This window comes from Anoplophora glabripennis, unplaced genomic scaffold, assembly GCF_000390285.2.
Source record: "Anoplophora glabripennis isolate ALB-LARVAE unplaced genomic scaffold, Agla_2.0 scaffold6, whole genome shotgun sequence".
In the NCBI taxonomy this organism is placed as follows: Eukaryota; Metazoa; Arthropoda; class Insecta; order Coleoptera; family Cerambycidae; genus Anoplophora; species Anoplophora glabripennis.
The window spans coordinates 1,498,851-1,521,822 of NW_019416749.1; the positions used below are offsets into that span (position 1 = coordinate 1,498,851).

Below are 22,972 nucleotides of genomic sequence, written 5' to 3' on the forward strand. Positions count from 1 at the left end.
ATAAGCTTGCATCTCGGGTCGCATAAAAACATTTCCAAAGTTTTTAATAAATAACACAGGGTCAGCCTTCATTATCGTTGAATAAACGAACTTTAATTTACAAAAAAAAAAACGCGAAGATAGAACTTTTTCGTATAAAAGGTTTCTATTACAAATATCATCAGGAAGCTGTAGTTTAATTTTTATATATTTTACACGCCACACCCTGTATACTAAAAGATGTGTCAGTCAAGTAGAAGAGTCGTCCAAGTCAGATTCAAACAAATCGAGACGGGATTTTCACCCTTTTGTAAGCCACTCTTTTTATATCAGCAACCGAATTTACGGGGACAGAGCAGCAAATAAAAAATTCTGATCCCCAACTTTTCTCCTATATTCTACGAAAACTAATGGGTATTAATTTTGTTTTCCGTTGTTCTCTCCAACACATTATTTGGTCGAATACCGCTACATCCCCTGCATTTATATAAGTGCGAAATATAAGGAATTTGTTCTCTACAAAGACATTACAGCCAAACGAGGCGTATATTCCTCAACTTCAAAAGGAAAAAAAACAGTCTAGGTTCGATAAAAAGAGCTTCTTTTATCTCAGATGTATCCTTGCACTACCCTTTATTTATTCAGAAAAGAGATAGCAGATACCACTTCGAGAATATACATGGTAAACAAAGGAAAAGCGCAGACTTGGAAATTTAACGAGAAATATGCAGGTTCATTGGATTGTTTGCGTTAGTTTACATCTCATTCAGGATTTTGTATGTTAACAACGTATCTGTGGGTGTCCCAGGAGATTTAAACATGATTTTGAACTATTTTACTAACCCAACAATTTACATAAGGTCCCCAATTTACTTCAGGGTTGTACTACGCCTTAATTCAAACAAAAACCTAATAAGTTTTCGGTTAACGAATTCCCTGTTGAATTCAGTATACAAAATTGTAAATTATTTCATTTCCATAGGCATAGCCTACAGAGCTGATCAAATCAAGTCGGGCAGTTTCAAATCTTCAAATTTTTCTTTTATTATATCTTCAGTACCTATATATGAAAATCAGAAAAAAAAGAGGGAATGCAATAAACGACAAATACAAGGGCCTTCCATTTAAAAAAAAAAAACAAGGTGGGTTTATATCTTTTCAAAAGCTGCTCCGTTTTACCGTTTTTTTTTTTGGATAGAAAGGTAAAACATATAAAGGTGACACATACTGATAAAATATGTATTTTCTATACAATCAGTACTACAAAATTTAATAATATAAATATAAATGCAATATCTTTACCACCACATTCTTATTCATGGTCTATACTTATTTATACCTGTGACACTTTGTCTGCATAGAACTCAATATGGTATACATAATAAAATATTCCAGGATCTTAAAAAATGTTTACTTAGCGTTAATGTTAGTAAAATTAAAATCGGTTACTACGTTAGTGTAAGTGGGAAGTGAGCCGTTTATTATTTTCCTCTAGGAAATCATATTACGGAACTTTTTAACCTTAGTGCGATCAATCAAACTTGTCTGCATTATCTGAACAAAGGCTGTATTGTTGTTTACTGAAGACTTTCTAGATGAAAGGCAGGTTTTAAAAGTAAATTTTCAATATCATCAAATTAAACGTTTGGTATATCCAAGAATTTTCTATATTTATTCCTATTCTGTTGCATGTCTTAGTACGGAAGAAATACTTTAAATTATTAGTATCAATGAATCTACTGTACTATTCAATTAAGTTTCAGACATTTTTCCAATAAGATTCTTGCACAGACAATGCTTGTAACTTTCCTAGAAAAAAAAAAGGGTTTTCCCGAAAGCGAAGACAGAATAAACCAAAAAGAGGTTATCTATCAAGAACATTTAATTCCGAATTGTTTTCACTTTTCGTGATTTCATTGGAAATTTGGAATAAGCAAATACTTCCAATATTTTTTTTCGTGAAATTAAAGTTCTACATGGGCGTAGCTAGGGGGAGGGCAGTGGTGTGCACGGCCCTCCCCAAAAAAGATCCAATAATGTCATCTTTCTCATATATCGGTAAGACTGCGTGGCCTTTTTTTAAATCAAACGAAAGTGTTTAGATTTTGACATTTTACGTCGGTAAGTTGCTGATTGTTAAGTTTTTTTTACAGACCTCCATAGAGCTTGCAGTCCTGGGTATACCCCAAACAAAAATCCTAGCTACGCCCATGTAGTTCTACAGATATTTTATATGTTTTCAACATTATAATAAGCAATAATCGTAATTGTAGGGTTTTTACTAACATTATTTCTCTAATAATTATGCTAATGTTTGACAGATAAGTCATACGGTATTTTCAGCTTCGTTAGTATACGTCAAATATCTTCAGAGATGAATAAATATAGTTCTTAAACTTCAACACCTTGCACCAGGGGTATTATACTTTTGATTTTAGGGCATTCTAGTCTTAAATAATTCAGTGAACAAACTCCTGAAATTATAGCGTAAGCTTAGAAAGGGCCCAGTATATTATGCCTGAAGAAGGGTTCCAAAGGGGTGTGGGAAGATGTTCAGAAACGTATTATGATGGGAAAATAATACTACCGCAGTAAGAACACAATGATAATAGTTTGGTTGATATAACGTTAAATGTTGAAAATATAACGTTTTAAAATACACGAACATTGAAAAGACGTAATATAACTTAAACGTAGATTACATATATATTATAAAACTTTTAAAAAGGGGAAAATTAAACAAAAGAAAATTATTGTAGTTAAGGTAAAGTTTTAGTGGTGGCTCTTGATTTCTATACCAGGGGGGGCGGAAAAATTTGGGTACAAAGTATAGAAAAAAAAACAAAACTTTGATTTTTCAATAGATAGTATTGCAAGTGCTGTTAGTTTGTCCTCACAATCTAATTTCAAAACAATCTTTAAAAAAACACAGAAGAAACAATCCATAGGAAACAAAATTTTATACCACACGTAAACAAGTGACGTTTAATAAGAAAAAAAGCGGTATTATTTGGTTACGAGCGGACTAAAAGTGCATAGTAGGTAAATATGCGCTACTTCCACACCGTCTTTCACTGCTGCGCAACGGTAACCAGGACCACCGCTGTAAACACTTTACAAAAGGGCGAACTACGAGGAGCCCACGTATTCAGTGTTTTTTAAAGGAATTTTGCAAGTCGAGATAAATTGACTGCACATTACAAATTTAACATTTTCATGTGTTTCATAAGTTAAACTATTTAATTATTTTAGAACAATGTTCATTATTAGGGCGACATTTTAATGTTTATTCAACTGAAGGTTAAGGCGTCAATAAACATGTTCGTGTTCTCACCGATTTTCTAATGTTTCTGATTAACTAAAATTATAATTTAAGTTTGAACACACTTACGTTTTATAGTACTTCTTGAATAATCGTGTGTCATACAAGCATGACAAAAACCTTAGAAATCGAATGCTATATTATTACTATTTGCTAAGTTCAAGGTTACATACTTCCATTCATTTTATAAATGGTAGGTATTCAGTCGTGTAAAAGTAATATTGATACGAATCCAATAGATTGTATCAAACACGAAGTGCGATTTCCGCCATATTGAAAGCATTTGTCAAGTGTGAATACAACGTCATACCGCCGTTAACCAAAACGAAACTGGAGAAATATGTTTTCCGCCCCTGTGACATATGCCGTATATTATCAAAAATTGATAGGTCGTAAAATCTCTAGAGCCATTGTTTTATTTTCCAGTGTTCAGCTTCTAGCATGGAGGACAGGTAGTCGAGCAGAAACATTTCTCGTTGTAGAGACAAATGTCTTTATTTTGAATAATGTAAGTTATGGCAGTTAAATGAGACATCGAAATTTACATCCAGATCGATGCTAGAGTATGTATTAATATTGCATATTTTGTGTCTACTATCATTATATTTTTATTCGATATCAAAGAAAATGCAGAAAATTGATAAAAGACCAATCAACATAAATTTTTAAGGAACTTTGTGAGGGTAAAAGTTCAAAGTTGTTATATGTAGAATGCAACAAAGGATATATAAGAATTGTTACAATTTATCATGTTGATAGGCATTTCATAGATTACAACTTATTGAACTTGAGGAGGAAACTAGCTGCATTTACCTAAATACCTGCCATTACATTAGACACTTTTCCAATATAACCTGCCAGAGTAGCTGCCACATATCACCTTCAAATATAATTTGTGGTTTTCAAGTAACAATGGAGAAAATTGGTATATGGAAAACTCAATATCAGTGCTGTTTGAAGAATATTTTATTTTACTTTAGAAATTGCAGATACTTAAAACTGCAGTGAATCGATCGCGAAAGCTTAGAATTAATGCCAATGCATTGCAAACTTACTGGAAGGAATAAATTTAAATTGCAACTAATCACACAAATAGTTTGAAAGAGAAAAATGTTATTAATTTGACTTAATTTAAAAACTTTACTTTTACCAGTAATGCTTATTCATTCTACGTTCATTTCTAATGTGTCAAAGGTTTGATTGGCACCAAATTCTGTAATTTTTCTAAGTTAGTTTAACATGGTCACTTAATATTTACAAATTAAATACAGCAAGTAGATAGAAAAACAAGCTATAATAAGATAAACATTAATGTTAAAAAGATAACTAATTCCCGGTATTTCCACGCCACTCATCGACCCTACATATAAGCAAATTAATTACGTTTTCATGTTTAATTCATAAGTTAGTAGGTAGCGCAAGTTTCATCACTATGTCGAACATCTTTCAATATGTTTTAAAAAATATGAAATGGCTTTCAAATATCTACCTCGTTTGATGGATTTTGACCATACGAATTCAAATTTTAATTTTGGTCACTTATTCTGAACTGCCCTGTATAAGATTTAGCTTTTATTTTTATTACTTTGCGCTATAACATAAAAGTAATTTTTTATGATTTTTGTTCCGGCTGTAAATAGTCTCTACGGTAAAATTTCTCACAGCCAACTACTGAAAGTGTTACAGACAGATTGATAAATGTTCTCACCTTTTTCACAAACTTAAAAAAAAAACCTCTTAACGACTAAAACTTTCGGATTACTTTATAGCATTGGCATTTGGCATACATAAGCTACCACAGTTATATCGTTCCTAAAAAAGTCCTATTAAAACTGTACCAACCAGCATAATTCCAACTTAAGTTTAACAAAAACTAGTTTTCCATTCTTTTTAACTTTTAATTAAAAAAGGTATGAAAAGACTAAGGTTTAATTTTTTACGACACTCAAGTGTCCAAATTGTTCTTATAAGTGTACTAATATGAGTATATTCTAGTTGAATTTAAAAAGCAGAGATTTTATATATTATGATGTGAAATTCTTTTTTATGCATTTATATCTACTTTTTTTACATTAAATGCAAATGCCATCTACACAAGGTTGAGATACAATCAGTTTTAATCAAGATGCGATTGCCGCATCGTACCTATGTATGTTTTCATTCGCGAAAATTGAATAACTCCAAATATGTCGTATTTTCACCACCAAGAACGGCGGTGACAACATTTTTAACATTAAGGCGATGTTTCGCATTGTATTAGCTGTGTCCTGTCCAAATTTGGTTAGAGCAACTCTCTCGGTTTCGAAAATACAATACCTATGTATGTTTTCAGTCACGAAAGTGTCGTCTATTTTGGAAAAATATACAAATGTGCCAAATTATGGGTATTTGACGTCCAGCAAAAGGTTTTGACGAAAAAATATACCATTACATACCAAAATAGATATAAAAGTGTACAATAAAAATGTGTGCTTATACGAAGACTTACATACAGGGTGTTTCAGTTCGATTGAATCAAACTATAACCACAAATACAACTCAATAAATAATAGAAGTTGAGGTAAAAAAATCCCACTTTACTACCCATTCCTACGCCACTGACCTACAAAAATTTGTAAATTTTATACAGTAAATTATGCACTTTGCAAATGTTAACACCACACCAAATTTGAATCAATTTGTTATAGGTAAGCATACCAAAGATTACGTAAATGATATGATTTTAACAACCGACCAATACGGCCCTGTACAGTGAAAACGGCTTGCTTTATAAGGCAATTCTGAATTATTTATTGAGTTCTATTTGTGGTTAAAGTTTTATTCACTCGAACTGAAACACCCTGTATATAGTGGACAGTAGCAGTAGACACGGCAGAAGGCGAGACTTAGCAACAAAGAACTGCCCAGTTAATAAACGCATTAATCAGTAAAAAAAAATAGAGCATGATTCAGGTATCGAGCAATGGAATTTGAACTGGGAAACTATAAAATAATTGCAGTTGACGATATTTCAAATATGGGTAAAATCCAGAGAGGACAGTGTCCAATCCCAACGCAGACTTCACTTCTGCGGATCCATCGAGAACCGTGATCGAACGTCAACTCTTTCAGTAACGGATTTCGTCTACTGTTGGGGTGCGTTCGTCAACAAAGCGACTTCGGCTAACGTCACAGAGCATGAAGCATGACCTTGTTGTACAGGTAGTGTTAAACGTACCCCCTTTTTTGGTAACTCACTTTTTGACTAGTTCATTACTAGAGACGGGTAAACAATGAGGTTGTATACATTTATATGTTCAGATTATATGTAAACGTACATATGCTAGCACCACATGTAAAAACAATGTATCTCTGCCTAAAGTTATGGTTCTCGCGATGAGAATTTATTTCCATGCGTTATAAAACACGTAGCTTAAAATCTAGTTTTATTACACATGTGCTTCTCACTAGCTACATATCCTTAATTCGGTGAATCATACATTGATTTCTATACAATCGTCTTATAAATACTTGCTAATTAAATTTACCTCCGCAAATCCTCTATAAATTTAATGGGATCAAACGAATACGTAGTTTATCGTCGTGTTTCTGTAACAAACAAATGAACTAGGGAGTTCAGCTAATTTTAAATTCTTAACAGATCTCGCGCTTCGCAACAAAATACTTATTATTTATATTTTTAGATGTTGAGGAATTCTAATGAGCCGGTAAACAACAGGTCTTAAAACATATTGTTTTCATTAGCAAACTCCATATGTTTTTTTACATATATTGTTTAAGATCCATCAGAATTTTTCAAAACATTTTTAAAGTTGTCACTTAATGGCGTATACAGGCCTCAACAACTTTACGATTTATTTGAATATACTTATTTGCAGTATTATTTCAGGTCGTCCTGTTAAAGCAATTAATTCCTTGAAAATCCTAACTGAAATAATACTGAAATAGAAAATAATAATACATTCTGTGGCATGAATAGATAATGCTCTAGGTCTAGATGAATTAACCTGGTCATTTATTTTTATCTGTAGATAAATTATGAAATTTAAAATGAAAGAGACAGTTGAATAATTGCAAAGCCTTTAATAATGCAGCTTAGATCAAGTGCTTTGGGAATAGTTCGTAAACACTAAACCAATGCAATTTAAATTTGATGCTCAGCTTATTTTACTTTTACAATGAAAATAAGTAGTGCACGCGCGATGTTTTTATTTATTTACCCTCGCCAAGATCGTTAAGTTAAATAAATTATATTCGACATCATAATAAAGATTCATTCATTATCGCTACTAAACTATGCCAACCTAGCCCCTTAGTGATATACGGTTTGTGAAATATTGTTTTCCTGAACAATTTATCTTGTTGAACTTTCAGAGTTTCATTGTACTCAGCTCCCACAGAATTCTAACTAAATTTGCATATAAGTTTCCGTACACTGGTTGTCGCTCAGAACAGCAGTATACAACTCTAAACTCCTTTAAATTTACAAATTAAATTGCTTCAAGTGGAAAATTTCACATTATTCAAGCCATTAATTATAATTTACAACATATAGCAGATAAGAATTCAATTAACACCAACAGTTATATTGTGCCGTGTGTTTTGTAATTTTAACTGCCACTGTAATTTTGAAATATTAAACAATAAAAATTCGGATTACTAATAAAACAATTATTGATATTCACCCCTAAAATTGACAGTATCGTCGTTCAGGTTCAACTTTATCGATAAAATATCAATATTCGCTCATGAGATGTTGGACCAAATACATGGTTACCTGTTCCAAAATTATGACTACAAATGAAATTTCTTTTTATGGTAGAGAGCGTTTTTATTCATTCTGTGTGAGTTAGTCTAAGATAGTACCCTTGCGAAGGTTTATGTGAGAAAAAGGGCGCTGTATTATTTTGTATACGACTTCCGCTTAATAAAGTAGAATATTGCTCTTTTATTTGACAAAGGAAAATTGACGTTATCCGAGAAAATGGTGGAGAAAGTTTACCTTTGCTAAAATTAAATTATAGGATAGAGTAGACGAAACAATGCGTAAGAATAGCAGTCTCGAAATAAAATGGAGTTAGCAGTTTTTTGTATTTATTTGTTGTGAATTGTGTCTAATAATTACTGCATAAATAGAAAATACAAATTTTTAAATCAGTTAGAAGCCTTTCGACCAAATATGTTTTTAAATATTTAATAAAACTCCAGAATAAATCTAGTAGCCTTATTTTATTTGCAACTTTTAAGACAATTTTAAATTAAAATAATGTTATTAGGTATATTTGTTTGATAGGTTATAAAACCTTTTAAATTAATTGATATCGCCTTTTAACCACGTATTTGAAATTAAATCCATTTTTATTGAAATGCAATCATACTACAACTTTTTTTCACGTATTTTATTACTAATAAGGTGTATTCCTAATACGACTACTGTTCACCTGTTCAGTTTTCAATCACGCAGTTGCTGTCTGTACAATGTCATAATCTGCGATGCCAGTTTGTATAAATCATAAGAGAAGAGCTTGTGTTATTATATAAACTAATGTAAAAAATTAAAGGGTCAAAAGAATGTCCGAAATTTTTCTGTGATTTTTGACAGACTGTATTTCGTTGAAAAATGGTCGTATCGGGAATTAAAAAAAAAGCATTTTGAAGCTCTAAGATTCTAGTTTTTAGATATTTGGGTTTTAGGAAATAACGCGACAAAAATTTTCCACGGACTTGGAAACATTTTTTTCAGCTAAACCATTGCACGAACCTAGCTATTTAGCTTGTTTATTCAGCTTCATTTTCCTTTTTTTTAATTTCAATACCATCATTTTTCATCGAAATATCGGACTTTTAATGGAAAATTTTTTTCCGAAAGGTTGCGGTAGCATGTTAGAAAATTTATTCCAGTTTTCTAAACTGCTCTTCAATTCTCTGTACTACCATTTGTCGCCGAGATATCGATGACTGAAGACAAAAGGATCCTTTTCCATTGAAAGTCCGATATTTCGATGAAAAATGACGGTATCGAAATTAAAAAAAAAAAAGTTGAAGCTGAATAAACAAGCTATCTGGTCCATGCAATGACTTAGCTGAAAAAATTTTTTTTAGTTAATGAAAATAAGGGTGGTTTTAAGGGCCCACTCGTGTTCGAAAATTTGGAAAATTAATTTCCTTTTGCATAAAATAATTAGTTTTTCACTCACCTTAAAGTGTCTGGCAGTTAATGCAAAAATAGGCATAGTAGATCATTATCTAAATAATGAAAATATGTGTTAAGTATCGGAAAATATGTATAGATATTAAATTATTAAAATAGTGTTTATATAGCGATACACCACTGATAACGCACTTGTGTATGATATTAGGAAATATCAAATGATAACATGATAAAGGCGTCGCGATTCTTTTTTTTTCTGCTTTAGTAAATTTAATATTTAGTAAGTTGCATTTACTTAATATACCTTTTGATGAAATAGTCTCCCCATGCATAATATTGTTTTATATAGGATAAGTGTATTATTTCGATGTAATGCTAGAAAGATGAACAGATGACATGAACATAAATATTAATAGGTGCATTTACAATTAATTTATGTATGTCGATAAATAATAGGTAATAATAGTTAGGCCATTTACATATAGCTACCTAGTAATTGTGATGATTTAATAGTTATGTGGTGTATATATACTCGCTGTCCAATTGCGATTTTCCCTTGTCAATATAGTATTTAAGAACAACCAAAATGTGTTTGGTAAAATAGATACACTCTTATGCTTAAAACTCACAAAAAATGATATAAAAGAATATTCCCAAATTTAAATAAAGCAAAAATTTAACATTAGCCATGTTATAAGCATGCTCGGAAAGAATAGCCTCATACGCAGGTAAGATCTTGTTGATATGTCATTTGTCAATTTTGGCATTTTCTAGTTCTACTAAGCAGGCATTTTCATAGTTTTTCTTGGTCCAACGCTTACTGTGTAAAGGCCACTGTGGTGTTTAGACCGCTAATTTGTTTCTAAAATACCCGAATTATCACATTTTTGCTGTCACATGAAAAATTATTGTTTTAATACTTGTGTTTTATTTGTTATAATATTACGTATCTAATAAATTTAATAATTACTTTTTTTTCATTGTATTATGTAGGTTCGATTTTTTTATATAACGCTTTAGATTCAGAGAATATCGAAAACTATAAACACACAGACATAATCTGTAATGTATTTTTCCTTTATTTTAAACGTATTAACCTAATTCAAACAAATTCGGAACTTGTTTGAATTAACTTAATAGTTTTAAAATAAAATAAAAATATGAGACCTAATAATAAAGTAAGTATTTTTTAAAAATACTGTCACGTATGCGATACGAACAAGTAAAGCCAACGTTCATACTTAAATAACAACTTATTTAAAAAACTCATGTACTTACGCGAAGGGTGGAATGAAAAATTTCTTGTGTCAGAGAATTCTGCCATAAATTGAAAGTAAATGTGGTTGAACTTTTGTCGTTACTCGAAGGACATTTTAATGGAGGAAATAAAAGATATACTTTGTATTATTCTACACCTGTTTTTTTGTGCAACTTTTTATTACTAAAATGTAGTAAACATTAGAAGAAGGGGAAAAAAATAATACAAAAAGAAAAAGGAATTGGTTATTGCTTTAACTAACTGTTTGTCTAATGTGATTTTTGCTGGCTACAAATTGTCAAATAAGTAAGTAATAATAAATTCGTAAATACATATAAGATATACAAAGACTTTAAAATATGCTGCTGAACTGAAATGGGAGTTAGGATATGTCATCCTAGGAAAACGTTTTCTACAAACATGAGGCTGAAACCAAAGTGAAAAAGTTAAACTATTATCTGCCAATAGATAAATTTCTAAATTTTCATTTCAAGTTTTTATCGATTTGAGTAGTCTTACAAAAAAATAGATTTACCTCATTCACAATGACGAGAATCTGAAAAATGAGTCCCTTTTTATTTATTTATGTATTTATTTTTGATGACACAGATTCCAAAATCAAAAATGCTGCTTTCAAAATTTGATGATAATTCTGTAGAAGGCAGTAGTTTCTTGATTATGTCAATTCGCTGGCACCATAAGAAATTTTTCTGGAATTTTGGCAAGCGGTTTCCTGTAAATGCATTTCTAAAATTCAATAGTTTTCGATGTATCGTATGATAAAATCAGAGACACTGTTTCACTTAAAAGTCCTTTTGAATTATTCAATAAAACAATTTTTTAATAACAAATTAATCTGAAATGTAAGTTAAGAAAATTGGAGAAACGATAAATTAATAATTACAAATTAACTTCGAAAACACTTCTACATTCTGCATTACATAATTTTTTCAAAAGGCAACGGTCAATATCTTTTGAAAATTATTATCGTTTTAAAAGACTAATTCATAATTATAAAAGTCAATTTTTTTTAATATCTTGAAAATACCCAATTTTCAAACAACACAGGTAAACAGTTTCTAAATAGGCTCATCAGTGCTGTCCATCCATCCACTTTTAGTTTTCAGAATTTGTATCATCAAAGTAAAAACATATACAGGGTGTCCCACTAAGGTCGGTGAGGTACGATATTAGGGAAAGTATATGTCATAGAACTTTGATCAATAAATCAACCAACAGAAATCGCTGGAAATAGTTTTCAAGTTCGCAGCTAAAGATATCGAACCATTTTTGGCGTTAAAAGGTAGCTATTTTTATGCTCTTTGAACTAACCTATAAAAAGTTTTATCCTGCTATTTCACTTTTTTAAGAAAACTAACCTAAACTTGGTTAAATAGCAACAATAAATAAATAACACTTTCGTTAGAAATTTCAAACTTATACTACATTTATCAATTTTTTGTGCTGAATTCATTTATGTAAAGAAAACATTGCATTTCAAATTTTTCAGAAAAATCCATAAAACGGCATTCTTTTGAAATAACGCCATCTATAGGTTTCCATGTTGAGGTAAATTACATTATGCATTTATCACGAGATAAAGCATGAAAAGACCTTTCCAACGAGGTATAACACTATAGGCTTTTGATAAGCAAATCCTTAAAAAAAATGCATTTTTCTGATCAGACTTTAGGCGCTTCCCCCACCCTTTCTGTAGAGAGATAGAAAAAAATGTCAATAACAAATGTTATGTGCAATGAATCCGGCTATCCATATTAGTATTATTTAATATATCTGAATAGGAAACATTTCGAAGAAAAATTCAACTCTATGTTTTGGGAGTTACGAACTTGAAAACTATTTCTAGTGTTTTCTCTTGGTCGATTTATTAATCAAAAATATTTTCAGGGAGCTCTAGGGCCTATACTTTCTCTAATATCGTACCTCGCCGAACTTAGTAGGGCACCCTGTCTAATAAATTTTCTAGCAAACGTTGAATATTATAAATGTCGATGATATTTAAGACGCTCTTTCACTTAATGTTTCGAATTTTCGAACATGCCAGACGATTTGGACCTGATCAGTCGTTTTGAAGATACCTATTTAATAAATGTTTTGTTGTAGTGCATCTTTGTCATCATTTGTCGTATTTTGAATTATACTCGTAGATAATATAAAGATAATATCTAAATATAGACTATTTAAAACATTTTTAATAAATACCACCTCTTATATTCCTTTATTTTAGTTGATGCAAATACTCTCACGTATAACTTGAAATGCATAGGTATGTTCAACCGCTGAAATCTTGAGTTTAATACTGCCAAGTATTTAAATATTTCGCATTCAAAGTACACCAGACACCATCATCTATTGCAGTAAAGTAAATATTTATTCAGCAGCGCATATAATATACAAAATAACGTAACAGAAACAAGTCAGAGGTCTTTTACATCGTCGCTTACAAAAACATCCTTGCGCGAAATTACATCTAATTTTACTTCAGTTTCCAAATTGATCGCTTCAATTACAGCGCCAAACCATGAAACTAACTTCTCCCCGTCTCAGAGAAGCAATTCTTCACTCAGACGGTTCCTGAACGTGCCGCGTTCTAAATATGCTTTCGAACAGAAGCCTTCCTCAGAGCTAATTTGCCTAAACTCCCCTCCGGATTGTCATTAAGGGAATCTCTCAATAAACTAATAAAACTTCGCACTTTGATGTTCCGAGTGAGGACAGCCAAGTAACTAAGAGAACAGCGGATAGGGTGGCACTGAATTAAATTATCTCGGCAACTTACACTATGTTATCGATACTAGTATAATTTAATTGCCTGGAACGGATAGTTGTTTGAAAGAGTATAGCTTTCTTCTCATACACTTTTTTTATAATGGAAATAATAACTCAATTGTCTGCCTTTAAGAAAATCTAAAGACTTTTAAGAAATTTTATCCCATTCAAATTAATTCTAATTTTTTTTAAATTGTCGTTAAATTAAGTTATGACAATTTAACTACCAAACTTCTACACAAAGTGACAGGATGAAGACGAGTACGATTTGTGTACAAACAGTAGCGAATTCTAGGAGAATGAAAAAGTACAAATGTTATAAATTCGATTGTCACTACAGGGATCTCTGAAACGGCAAGAGATACGAACTAGCTTAAATAGGGGCAAAATTGCATAATGAGGAGACCAACATTATGCCTCTAAATAATCAAGGCTATCATGATTAGTTTTCAAAATATTTGAAAATAAACAAAATTTTGAATATTCGTTTTTGTTTATTGATTACTAATTTACAAAGTTTTGTAATGCCTTTATTTCGATGTTTTCTCGAGAAGGCCCAGTAAAAAGTTATTCAGTTTCAAGAAAGCAGTCGTAAAAGATATAGTAGTAATTACTGTTGTTTCTTAACCTGAGAGCAGAACCAGTGTATGTCCAAAATTTTAAAATTTACGTTTTAACCAAGTCAAAAAATGCAGATTTTAAAATGTTGGACATAGACTAGTCTTAAGTCGTTGAAGCGTTGTATCGGACAATAAAATCTGGTTTTGTCTAACTTCTGTCTATCATGTAAAAATTGTTCAATATATAGAATGATATAATGTTATAGGTATAATGTCTATAAAAACGATTCTGGTGAGCTCAGAGGCTAGCAAAAGTCACGTTCTCTGTGTCTAAACCCATACCAAGAAAAATAAAAGTGAGTAGTCGATATAGACCCTCATAACATAAAATAACCCTCAGGATCTCACCCTTTTAATATATCTGCAGAAAGCCGCAGTTCTAACGAAACAAATGATTTAAAATTAAAATTGGATAGATAGATAGACAGAAAAATTTAAAGTTATACAGGGTGTCCCGAAATTAGGGTGTTTTATGTCGAAAAAGATTACTTTTTCTTTAAATAAACGTGAGTCCAGAAATTCTTCCTAAGGAAGTTATAGCCCCTTAAAGGGGTCACTCTGATGATGGATTTTCTAAATAACTCCGAAAGTAGTTGAGACAAATTTATGAAATTTGGTAACTAGGTTAGATAACTAAAACGAAATTTATAAATTTTCATCACATACGTTCTAACAGTGGGGGGAAGAATTACAACAGAGAATTCATTTCGCTGCGAATCAAATCATACAAAATAATTTTGAAGACCTCAAGTCTTCGCGGGAAATTCGACGTCGAGCTGAAAAATGTATTTAGCAAAATGGAAATCTTTTTGAGCATTTGCTATAAAAATTACTATTGAAATAAAGATAAATTTTATTAATAGTGTGGTTTTCAATTATTTTTATTAGTTTATTGTATTTAATAATTTCAATTGTTTTTTTACTTTGTCAAATAATAATTTACTAAAAATAATAAATTTCTGTGAAAATAACAAGTCGCAAAAAGTAAATAACTGAATTGTCAATGCAAATGACGCCAAACACTTTTTTTTCTTCACAACCCGCTGCGATAGATTTTTAAACGGATTTTACACAAAAATGGAACATTATACCAATATGGACTAAGAGTACCTTTTTCAATTAAAAAGCTCTAATATTTCATACTTTTCAGTCAAAAATCAAAAAAAGTCAGAGCATAAAAAAGTTATGGTAAATTTCATCCCCCTACCCCTAGTGTTGGAACGTATGTGATAAAAATTTGTAAATTTCGTCTTAGTAGCGGACTGAGCACGTAAGAGTTAAGCTAGTTACTAAATTTCGTAAATTTATCTCAACTTAGTTCGGAGTTATTTAGAAAAAAAAAATCACCAGAGTAGCCCCTTTAAGTGGCTATAACTTCCTTAGGAAGAATTTTTGGACCCACGTTGATTTGAAGAAAAAGGAATATTTTTCGACATACAACATCCTAATTTCGGGATACCCTGTATAATTATTGTATATCGAACTAAATAAACATATATATAGTTTTTTTCGTCTTAAGTAATAATTTTATAATTTTCATAATTAAAATAGCGATATGTGTTTTGAATCAGTTTCTATTATTTACGTGAGATATATTCTAGTACAACTATAATATATTTTTTACGTGCTAATAAATGGAACTATAAGGAGCGCCGCAATAACCATAAAAGACGTTTACGTCCGCAGAATCTCCGGTGTAGTTAAACTTCTCTTTCGATAGGATCCTATTTCTAGAAAAAGTTATTTTGACACAGTATCCCTCAGTTCCTAATATCCTCGTTTCTCTCAGCTGAATCCTGGCTTCAAACCAATTTTGTGGACAAAACATTGAAATGATTTCTTTCTCAAGGAAAGAAATAAATACAATTTTAACACCTATTTTATATTAGCAAATTCAACTGCTTTTGCCACTATTGTTATTATTAATTAATTTGTAGTTTTCATTAATAAAATAATTTGATATAGGTACCTGATATTACAACTGTTCAAAATTTTGTCCGCCTACGCGACGTGTAAACACATTTGGACCCGCCTTACCCATTTTCTCCGAACTAACACATATGCCATTTTAATGACTTGAAAAACTAATGTAAACACTATCGCAAAAACGTTTCAGTACTCGGAATCGCCTGGGCCCACGTGGAGAGAGAGAGCGCACAACGCCAAATTTTTTTGGATAGTTGTGAATCACCCTGTATAATGTATAATGTGCACGCTTAAATTATTCAAGTTCTTATAAAAAACATAAGAATTAAAAACTACCTTGATGATTTTCCAAAAATGTAACAGGTGATTCCAGACAATGTCCGTGGTTGCATTACGGGAAAACCTTTGATACATTTTTCACGACTTCACTCCTAATAGACGCATGTAAACTAATGTAGGGCTAATCTAATAACCATAACGTAACGATTTTTTTGTTGTCGCAGAAAATGATGGGTTGGTGGTCGTCGAAGTGCGCGTGCCTGAAGCGTCGTCGTCGGCCGGTTATCAACGATGAGTACTCGGAGAGCGACTCAAAATCTGTATCCGACATAGAGCTGAAGCCGTCTAACGAGCCGCTGAAAAAGATAGTGCTGCCCAGGCGCAGAAATTGCTGCAAGATCAAGAAGCATATACCGAGGAAGATCCTGAAGTGGTTCGGTCAAGACGACGACATGAGCATGACGAAAATTGAAAAGAGTGAGTGTTGCATGAAAGATTATAGGGATTTTGATATAAATATGTAGGGAGTGTTATATATTCGATATTGGAATAAAACTCGGTGTATATCCGCAGATCTGATACAATGGAACAGTTTAATTAATGATAATGCATGATTTATAAAATGAATGTTAGTAAAATGTATTTGTAGGAAATAGTCAAGTTGAAAGAGGGAATGAAACGTTATTACACCAATTTTGGCGAATTATAGTCGTTATTTAGATATTGAATTTAATCAGTCATAACAATTTCAATTTTCAATGTATTGAAAATAATTTCAAAAGTATAAAATATTTTTGACGTTGTACTAAGGATAATAATATAAATATTTACTTAGAAGGACTTAAAACTAATAAAATAATTTAAATAGAGTGCTAAAATTTGTACCTATCTAACAGAACATTATTTAACAATGTATGTAACGAGCGTTCAAATAAAAACGTGGTCAAGTTGGTTCTGAAAATTTGGACGTAGGGCGTAGCGTATAGCAAATGAACTTAAACGTCATCTGTCAAAGCGCCGCTACCAATTTGAATATTTTCGTTTTAAAAAGCGTTTAAAATGGGTTTTCTCAAGAACAAAAAGTGTTTATCATAAAGTCCTACTTTAGAAATGGACGCAAGATTGATGGAATATGGAAGTATTCTATTGAGGAATGTTTCATAGAATTTCAAAATCAATTTCCCGGCGTTGTTGAGTACAAAATTGTTCAAAGCGCAGTTCAGCGTTGTGTTAATGTTTTTCGTGAAACGGGCAGTGTAACAAGAAAAGAAGGAAGCGGCCGACCTAAAAAGCGGACTGAAGAATTAAAAGAAAATGTCCAACAAATAATGGAAAATGCGCCAAGAACTTCTGTACGTGTTTTATCACAAATGGTGGGAGTATCAGTCGGTACCTGCCACACAGTGTTAAAAAAAGATTTGCGTTTGTTCTCCTATCGTTTAACTTGTCAGCAAGAACTTCATGAAGTTGATTTTCCGCGACGGGCTGTATTTTGTGAATGGTTTTTAAACAACTACGGTGAACTTCATAATATCACCTTTTTTTCTGATGAAGCCTGGTTTCATTTAAGTGGTTACGTAAACTCACAGAATATGAGAATGTGGTCTTCTGAAAAACCAGATAACTTTTTTGTCGAGGGCCCTCTACACGCTCAAAACATTGGAGTTTGGTGTGCTCTCAATCGAAGGAGGATTTATGGACCTATTTTTTTTAATGGTACTCTTACTGCGCAAAGGTATAGAGAAGAAATTATCGCTCCTTTTGTTAACAAGCTGGAAGAAAACGAAATTACAAACTTTTACTTTCAACAAGATAGCGCAAGGGCACATACGGCAGGCGAGACGATGAATATGTTGAGGGAAGTTTTCCAAAATCGACTAATAAGTCTCAATGCTGAACATGAATTTCCACCGAGGTCATGTGATATTACGCCGTGTGATTTCTTTTTGTGGCCTTACCTTAAAAACACTATTTTTGAACTGACTATTCCTGATTTAAACCATCTGCAGGCTTGACTTATAGACAAGATTAGTGAAATTAACAATACCCCGAGCATCTTAGAAAATTTCTTTAATTCTTTGAGGAACAGGTCTGAAAAGTGCTTGGAACAAGGAGGGGGACACTTTCAGCAGCTGCTTTAATTTATTGTTATAACAAGGAGGGGGACCCTTTCCGCAGCTCCTTTAATTGTTTGTTATTGTTATCACGATTATTCTTTAAAATAAAGTTTTATAGTCATTAACGTTATTGAAACTGACACCTGCTATACAGCTCCTTGAGAAATGAGGTTAAGTTGGTCGCTATAAGCTACTCCCTACGTCCAATGTGTCAGAGCCAACTTCGACCACGTTTTTATTTGAACGCTCGTTATATCTATATCAGGAATTAGTTGTTAATTTCTTACTTTATTTGTTGTATGAAGAAACATGGACAAGTTAATTTTTTATTTAATAAAACCACACAGAAATAATTGTTCAATAACATTGTTGTAGTTACATACAGATATTGTTTTTGTCTTATTTTTTCATATAGGTTTCCTGTTTTATAAAACTTGGCCTACCTGTCCAAATGTGGATGTTCTTTACAAAAAAGCTGTTTGATGCAGTTTTTAACAGCTTTATCTCATCAATACTTTTAAAGCAAATCTCTTTTAAGCAAATGATAGTCTGATAGCATCAAGTTCGGAAACTACTATGAATATCACAACACCTTAAGCAGTAGTTCCTGTGGGGCAAAAATACCTTTCGGGGCGTTTCGTATTGCGAGATTCAGCAGCACAAGTATGTCACCAAATCGAGTATCCAATCATAATTTAATTTTTTCACTCATAATTGCACAAGAGGTTTGTATTTTACCGAGTAAATTTGGGTTGTTTAATGAGAAACTGTTGCCTAGCAATTACACAAGAAAAACCGTCAACACAGTTTTTCCGAGTCAAATTGCTAAAGAAAACAGTTTAGAATCTAAACAACACAAATTTACCAGGATCAATACAAACATCGAGTGTAATTCGCCAGGACAATTTAATGAATTTATAAATTTATAAACATATCAATGCAAACTTTATTTATGAAATTCTAAAGATAAATACATTTTTATTTGAGCGTACAATTGTTAAACATGCAGTTATTGAAATTCATGAACACTAATGTCGCTACGGGTGCCACAGCTAATCGTTTCTGCAGTAGATGTTGAAGTTTGTTCTTTTTCCAAACGAATCGATTGAATAATGCTCGAATGATACTCTTTGTCAACTTGTAAGTATGGTTTTATTCATAATGAATTGCTGGGTCCTGTTAGAGCTTGTTCTTCAATTCCGCTTTTACTTAATTCGCTAATTGCTGCCGATCAGTTTGAGTGATTTGTAATTTTGACACGTTTGACCTCTATACCAATGCGTTGTGTTGGGCATTTAGTCCATTTGGAAATTTCATTAATTCCAACATTTTTATACCAACCTTAAGAATTTTTCTTCTTCCAAAAGGTATTTGGTGTAAGAAATACTCTGTCCAATATTATGGAAGTGCATCGTTTTTCTATCAACTTTTTAAATAAGCGTACAGGGCAAATATCTTCCTCTAAAATATTAGGCGTAATCCATTTGCTGTCACATAATTTATTGTCACAGCTTTGTCTGGTTTTCGAAAATAGAGGATTATACTCGATACGTCCAGTTTCTTTTCCATTATTCTCAAATTTAGATACGAAATAAGTGGTTTTGCAGTAAGTTGCTTCTTCTCCACGCCAAGCTAATGCTAATGCCAATGTGATATAATTTCTTTCCGGCTCATTTTCGTCATGTAATCCGGCCATTGCAAATACTTTATTAAGAGCTGATGCACTGGATTTTGTCTTTTCGGGTTGTGCTTGTAGGATTTTATGTTTAGCAACCCGTGCAGCTCGTGATGAATTAAACTGTACATCGGTGAAAGGGTTAAATGCAATATTGAATTCTTTATAATATTTACTTGGTAGCATTTTAGCGGTGGTATTCTAAATTGTTTTAACTAAAGCTTCTTTGTAGTCTTTTCCAACACATTTTCGCATATTAAAAGCCCAATCTTGCAATATTAGATTCAATTTCTCGATGGAAGAATCTGGCTCAAATTTATATCCTTTTGCATCGCAAAAAGTAGAAAATTGTCGCCAGATTGATGATTGACTGTTTTAGTAGTATTAACAATTTGACTAATTTCGTTGTTCGTAGACTCATGATTTACTATTTCTTTTTGTTTGCTAGATATGTCAAAAAAAAAATCGCCTACTGTTCGAAGTAACATTTGAGGTGTTGGAAACTTACCTACGTACTATTTAAAAAACAGTAACAGAAATGTTGCAAAGTTGATTAAAACCCACACTTTCCGTCGTATTTCACTTCCAGTATTGTTACACTCTACATGGCAACTCTTCTTTGATTTTCTTTTAGGGAGAGAAATCGAACGATGAAGGCGCTTATCACTACGTCTTCAACGATGGAAGAAATCGAAAATTGAATATAGAATTTCTGTAGTTTATAAAAAAGGGACTAGCCAACAAGATCATCAGATCTCAGTCTAAGTGACTTCCTGTCATCATATGGAATGTTATCATGTACAAACAGGAAATTTCAGGAAAACTCTACTACATACTTTAAATTTCATCGTTGGAAAAGCCATTTTAAGGCCTATCAAACGAAATGTTAATCGATTTACATAAAAATAAACTCACCGAATGTCGTAAATACCTATTCCTTCCAAAATTTATGAAAATCTTCAAGTAGGACAATGAATTTTTCAGTAAAAATCCGTTTTTGCAGTTCGTGGATCAAAGTCACTGTTTTGGTACCGAATTTAAAGAGCAATGTTATTAGTTTTAGTCCCTCGGGTATCAAAAGTTGCTAGAAAATATTGTGACAGTAAGTTTGTTTTTTCTTCTCATATATCTCGTGGGCGAAACTTTGCTCTGATTAAAAGCTGCACTTTACTTCCTAGGTATATAAATATACTATTAATACGTCTTTCGTGACTCCTGCGACGATTTCACAGAAAATGTAATTACGTTAAATGAAATGTTCGCCCACCGATTAATGAACAGGTTTCCCGCGAATTGGACCTCGTAGATTTTATCAACTTTAGCATGTCGCATTTTAGTTCCGTGCTAAGTCAGAATAACCTATTATTAGTTATATTCATTTTTAGTTTTAAATTTAAACTATTCGTTAAAAATCGTCCTTCTATATATCTTTGTATTAGTCAATATAGCTATCTCAGATGTTAGTTGTATTTTAATTTTCTGTTTATACAATTTTATTTTGCGTGTAATTTTATTTTGCGTGTATAATTTATTCTGTTTTCAATGTTGTCTAAATTTATTTATTTACCTGCGGCGTAGTTTTAGTTTTTTCTTTATTTTTTGGGTATTTTGCCACCTGTGAGAAAAATTAATGAAATATTTGCGCAAGACGAATCTTAATATCTTTAAAAAAAACAAGTTGTCTTTAGTCGAAATTCAATTTTTCAATTGTCTTACGTAGTTAATTTCCTAATATAAAAGTTTGATCATAAAAGACATATTGGAAAGTATAATAGGAATAGGTACTTATATATTTTTTATGATAGAATGATATTAAAGGCTGACGTTTGACTCGAGTAGTTATTTGGTTTCATGAATACAAAATACCATTTCAACGCAAATATTGAATAGCCTTTGAAGGGAGAATACGTAAAAATAACTGCGTCGGCATGCCTCAAGAGCTGAGGAAGTCTCAAGTACATTTTTATCGATTCCAGTTAATATACAGGGTGATTCAGAACTTATCCAAAAAAAAAAATCTGGATGTACAGGGGACCCTTACAAAAAGGTCAGTTCGAAATTAATTTAAAAATATACTTCTGCACGGCACTGGAAACTGGTCCACTGTAAAACCTGACCGCGCACAATGCGACCGGTATGGCGGCGTGATAAAAACGGACAAAAACTTTCGCAAGGAAAGAAATATTTAAATAAAAATTTTTCGCACCTATTTTATATCGGCAAATTCATATGCTTTTGCCTTTACTAATTATTAATAAAATTAATTTGTGTTTTTAAATAATAAAATCATTTGACATACCCGATGCTTCAACAGCAATTGTTCAAAATTTTATCCACTCACGTGTAAACACATTTGGGTCCATCTTACTCACTTTCTACGAACTAACACAAATGATGTCGTGCTTCACCATAACACAAATACTTCACCATAATATAAATGTTGTCTTGCTTCACCATAAATTAAAACGATATCCATTAACTCTGAGTTGCTATACACGCAAGCCATTTTTGACACTAACTACTAAAAACCTGATGTAAATACAACAGATAACAGGTAAAAACTACCGCATATTGACTCCATTTCTCATCCCGCATTTATTCCCATTTTTTTTTTGGATAAGTTGTGAATCACCCTATATGTAACATTGAACAAACTGCATAGCCTGTCAGCACCATTTTAGTTCCTGTTTTTCTTATATAAGGAAAGTTTCCTTTTGATAAAACCAAATGATATAGATGCCAAGATAAAATTTAATAATTGATATAATTATCATTTGTACCATAATTAATATGCATGCTTATTAAGAAGCTATACACAAAAACTGGGTTAAAATTTATACGAAATTTACACTAGA

At 31.8% G+C, this 22,972-nt stretch overlaps 1 protein-coding gene across 1 annotated transcript in view; it reads left to right on the plus strand.

The window, feature by feature from the left end:
* LOC108911508 (serine/threonine-protein phosphatase rdgC) overlaps positions 1–22,972 on the plus strand; it is a 100,522-nt gene that overhangs the window by 18,525 nt on the left and 59,025 nt on the right. The window contains exon 2 of the mRNA XM_018716467.1: positions 16,550–16,802. Coding sequence (XP_018571983.1) covers positions 16,553–16,802 — 250 coding nt within the window. The 5' untranslated portion in view covers positions 16,550–16,552. The remainder of the gene's footprint in view (positions 1–16,549; positions 16,803–22,972) is intronic.